Source organism: Halyomorpha halys, unplaced genomic scaffold (genome assembly GCF_000696795.3).
Source record: "Halyomorpha halys isolate HHAL.00 unplaced genomic scaffold, Hhal_1.1 Scaffold505.1, whole genome shotgun sequence".
NCBI lineage: Eukaryota > Metazoa > Arthropoda > Insecta > Hemiptera > Pentatomidae > Halyomorpha > Halyomorpha halys.
Window position 1 is genome coordinate 253,451 of NW_027114634.1, and position 5,324 is coordinate 258,774.

A 5,324-nucleotide genomic window follows, 5' to 3' on the forward strand; every position below is an offset into this window, starting at 1 on the left:
TATTAGTTATTTTAAAATGGAATTGTGGCAGAATAACTCACAGCTCTTTGTGAAGAGAATGTAATAAAATATAATGAGTCAAAGAGAGTGTGTCATTATCTAATGAGGTTTAAAACTTTATTGCTTATGTTTTAATAAGATTTCAATCAAGTCTGTAAAAACTTACCTTTTGACATTCAAATAGTAATATTATCTGTTGTTGGCATTTATAATTTATTTCATGTTAGATTATCTTTAAACATAGTTCTTTTGGAAACTCAAAGTACTCTCTTTTGAATATGATACTCAATGAAGTCGTAGTAGTACTAGTTATTTGGGTAACAATGTTACGATTTGTTAGCTGAATATATTTTAGGGATGCTAAGGATTAAGGGGTGTGCACCCTTCAATGTTTTGGACTTCCATGATTTCCGTCAAGAATAAAACATTTCCAGAGGCAAATTTTGTAAAGACAAGGCCAGAGAATGATTTTCTTCTACTAAATTATCTGAACCAAAGATGATTGAATTCCTTATGTAATGTAGTAAATGATTTACTAATCATTAAATCATTTACTCTAAAATCTCTTCTTTCTTAGTAATTTCTGGTATTATTAAAATTGGAAAAAATATTAGTTAAGCCTAAAAAAAAAATTAATAAATAAATTTAGTTGGTTTCTCAAAAAATTATCATTAAAATAAATGGCCTATCTTCTGGCTTCCAGTGTCTTTAACCAATTTGAAGATGGCATTCACTTTGAAAATTATTTTACCTGGTCAAAAGATGGAAAATTACCGTATTCAGTATCTACAAATTATTGACAATGGACTGAATTGGTCTATTAGAATTACTTTAAATACTTACTTTTAACTAAATCAGCAACAATGACTTATGACTCAAGAACAACGAGGAGAATAAAATAAATAAATAAAAAGCAAACATTTATAGTTTATTAAAAACAAATTTTGCAAAACTTTACATGTATTTTTTAAATACGAGTACCATCATCTACATAGTCTGATAAATATATAACATTTTATCATAAAACATACACAAAAATTTACAAAATTTTCATTAAGAGTTTTTTTATATGTAACATTCAGTAATCAACATTTCAATCCATAAAACTGAAGTTTAACAAAATAACTAAGAAACCAATTAAATAAAATATTCCAATAAATAAGAAGATTTAAATTAAAACTATTCGATCTTTATATTGATTCCTACACCTGTTCTCGAAGTAAACAAGTCACAGCTTCCAAGGTTTGCTCCACTATATTTTGAAAAATCTACTACACTAAACTGTTTGTTCCAAGCAAATTCTTTTATACAGCCATTGAACGGCGATTGGAAGTAACCATTCGTTTCTGTATATACCTTCTTATCATCAGGAAACCCACCTTTAAAAAATATCTATGTTTATATATTTTTACAAATAACAGTTAAATATTTTTTTATTCTCAAAGCTACGTTATTGAAAATAACAATATGTAATATTTTTTCTACTCCATGGATTAAATTAAAATATATTTCAAACACCAAACTAAAATATCAACTAAAGTCTTTAGTTTTTGATTATGTTTTGAAGTAATTCAGTAGTGAAGTTTATTTAAAGTGAAAATAGTGAATTACTGTTAATTTCTTTGCAATGCTCTTATCAGTAACATTACTTCATTTAATATATCTCATTTTCAAGAAAGTAATGATTGGGGTGTACTCAGAAATAAAACAGATTAAGGAGTACTCAGAAATAAAACAGATTAAGGAATATTTATAGTTCTATATGTGCTGATGTTCCAGCCTAGGCTGTAGGCCTCTTCAGAATCCAGTTTAACAAAATAACATAAGAAATAAGAAGAAGAAATAGAATACAATCAAATTAGGAATATGCCAAAACAAAAAAAGAAAAAGAAACTGACTATGGAAACCATCCTTACTGGAGGGTTGGAATCTTCTTGCATACTTTTCTTGAATAGTGGAACATCTGATATAATGCTAATTTTACAAGAGAACCATATAAACATTTTAAATATACTTTTTATCTAATATTGATGTCAAACTTTATTCAATTCTTATTTTTTGTATATTATATATGTGTTTCTTAAAACTAAATTTACTAAATAAACGTATTGTGCCAGTACTTTACCCATTTTTATGATGTGCTGGTTTTTAGGAAAATACTTTAAATTAACCGAAAATAGTTATATTTGTATTGTAAATTATACAAAATTTAAATAAAAGTCGAAAAAGAACACAGAAATTACAATAAAAATGTGCAGTGACAAAACATAAAAAAAATCTTAAATAATGAATGTAAAAAAAAAATTCAAGCTATTATAGAAGGAATAGTAAAATTTAGGGACATGATTGTTTATTAATCAACTTATTTGGTTTATTAAATAAAAAAATTGGCACTTTTCTTTTGACCATTTTTTCAATGGGCACGGTCATAGATTCATAATCGTTTTACCTAGCAGTGCAGTAATAACATTAAGCCTTAGTTCATTGCTTAGGCTCAATTTATATATTGACTACTCTTATAGGTTTGCAATAATTTTTTTTAATTTTATATTATCACTGTGAATAATGAAATCGATTTGTTGCCTTTACTTCGTTTTCAATGAATCTTAGCACAAAACTGCCAATCTCGTTTACTCTACGCTCTGCTCTGCCAATCTCGTTTACTCTACGCTCTGCTCTGCCAATCTCGTTTACTCTACGCTCTGCTCTGCCTTCCTGCCATACCTAACAAATTACTTCTATTGATTATAACTCAAAAATCTTCAAGTTCGAGTCTAAATACGTCACTGTTTACGAAAAATCCTGCTTCCAACTTGTATAGCAAAACGTGTCACTATTCAAGAAATGATTAAAAAAAAAACTTCTTGAAAGTAATAGAACGACTATACTACTAATACCGCTGTTTAAGAAAGATAGAGTATAGTTCAATATTTACACATCTGTTCTCCGTCGGAAAATTATGGATAATGAGGATTTTCTGTTCTCAATGGTGAAACTACACTATCTTTAGAACACGTAAAGCAAAAATCCTAATAGTACATATTTTTAGTTGTGCTACTATTCAAGCTAAGTATCGAACTTTTCTTAAATGAAGTGACAGTTTGCAGTTAACTTTGTTTTCGAACGTAATCAATTAAATGGAACATAATGATTAATCTGACTTTGAGAAATTGTGCTGATTGGTATACAGTTGTTCCCATATCGATTTTATTAGATTCCCTCCCCTACTTTCGTCTATTCACGTATATGAACGTATTTTCCTCAGTACACCTATATTTACAAAACTGCTCGGTCAATTCACAGTAAAAGTAGGGAGTAATGTAACTACTTTCCTAAGTAGTTGACCCTTGCAAATACTCCTTTCTGGATAAACTAATTCTACAACGGCTTGTCACGTCGATGTTGATCTCAAATGATAATTAATTAGCCTTAAAGTATATGTGATTACCTAACAATTCCTCACTACGGGGCGTCCAGTGATATCAGAGTAGAGAAGCACCATCTAAGCTAAATTTTCATAGAAGTATTTTTATGAATCTCATTATCGTGGTGCAATAGTTCCATTCAAATATAATTTTTTTTTACCCCATGGTTTTGCTTCATATAAAAAGTCATTTAAAGTGTGCTGTCGTTTTATGAACATTCGCATTAAACTTCCAAATTTTCATTACCTCTTATCAACCAATTTTCATTATTACCGCATTATCATTGTTAATAGTTACTTAGCCACCAACCTTAGATAGAATGTCGAGCGTTTCCGAAAGCAGGTGGATGCGACCGATTTCTACTCAGATCTCTACGTATTAGAAATAGGACGAAGATTAAATTGATTTGTATCTCAAAATAATTGATATTGATATCAGTATTTTTTAATTGAGAGTTATTTACAATTATACATAAATATCATTAAATGATATATAGTTTCCCAAAAAATAAACCCACGCAATCTGGTATTTACTTGTAAGAATAATTATTTTCAAATTCGAACATCCAGTAATACAATCATTAATTTTTAGTAACTTTTGGTTACTCTATTTTAAAAATAATTTTTTGTACTGGTTTTAAGCCTACCAAGCTAGGGTAATAAGGCTTCAACTGTTGAGTAAGTATTTTATTAAAATGAAATTAAACCTATTTTTTCTCATTACTATTTTAATAAACTTTTTTAGTCATAAAATTAATATATTGAGTCTTATGAAAAATTAGTCTAAAATAATTAGTAGGCAGGGATTCAATAACTTATTTTTAAAAATTCAAAATAAAATTATTAAAAATTTTCTTTTAGTTTAAAATAAATAATAATGTAGGGTTTTTTAAATCTGTTTTTGCCAGACTAGTTTTTCATGACAGCTTATGTACTTATTGTAGCTTGAATCGGATTAAGAACATTATTTAGAATTTCTAACATCTCTTCATAGTTTATTTGTTTTACTAACTCAGTCAATGATGGAAGTTGTATACATATCTGTTTTTATGAAGTTAGCACAGTTTGGTCGCTGTCACCTTATTTCGGAACGTTTGGTATTCCATATACGGTTGGCATCTAAGCTCGTTTCCACTATCATGAATAGAGGTTTGCACCCCAAAAAAGTAATTGAGGTCCATTTGGTCTTGAAAGATGTTCTTTATGATTCCAGAAAGCTATATGAAAAATTAGGGAATTTTTACAGATGGTTCAATCCTTTGAAATTTTGGCCCAGAAAATTAAGTTCATTTTTAGAGTCATTTATGTAATGGAATATTTGATATGGATTGAAATAAGTTTATTAGGATTTTTGCCCCAATTCATAATATATTAGCATTCAAATCATTCATACAACGAAATTGTTAATCTAGTAAAGTAATTAAGTGTTATTAGTACAAATTATTACAGGTAAAAACAACAAATTCTTTTTCGCATCATTAATATTTTATGAAATTGATTTCTATAAAAGTTTAACATTAATAATAGAGGGGACCTTCTGCGTGTTAGGCAGATGTGATGAAAAAATGACAAGTGTATGCTAGTATAAACTTGACATTTGTATTATGCATTTGTATGTATGTATTATATAAATTTAATAATAAAGGAGGTTACGAACAAAAAAAATAATAATAGAGGGGAGGTAAGAATACAATAAAAAGAAAAAATAATAATCATAGAGGACACGTATTATGGAATAAGTTTCTTTAGGTTTAGTTTAAATTTCAAAACCAATGTGTGCACCAGCACACTATAAAATTCAAAGAACGCCCACTACAACAAAATTACAACTCAAAAACTCCTTTAAATGAAGCCCACTACGGAAAAAGGAAACAGTGCTGGATCAAAATATATATTGGTA

General features: G+C 28.2%; 1 protein-coding gene across 3 annotated transcripts in view; it reads right to left on the minus strand.

Annotated features, from left to right (window-relative positions):
• Positions 1–1,167: 1,167 nt before the first annotated feature.
• eys (eyes shut) overlaps positions 1,168–5,324 on the minus strand; it is a 43,274-nt gene continuing 39,117 nt past the window's right edge. For all 3 annotated transcript variants that reach the window (XM_014425302.3, XM_067051799.1, XM_014425299.3), the window contains exon 24: positions 1,168–1,379. In XM_014425302.3, coding sequence (XP_014280788.1) covers positions 1,180–1,379 — 200 coding nt within the window. In that variant the 3' untranslated portion in view covers positions 1,168–1,179. The remainder of the gene's footprint in view (positions 1,380–5,324) is intronic.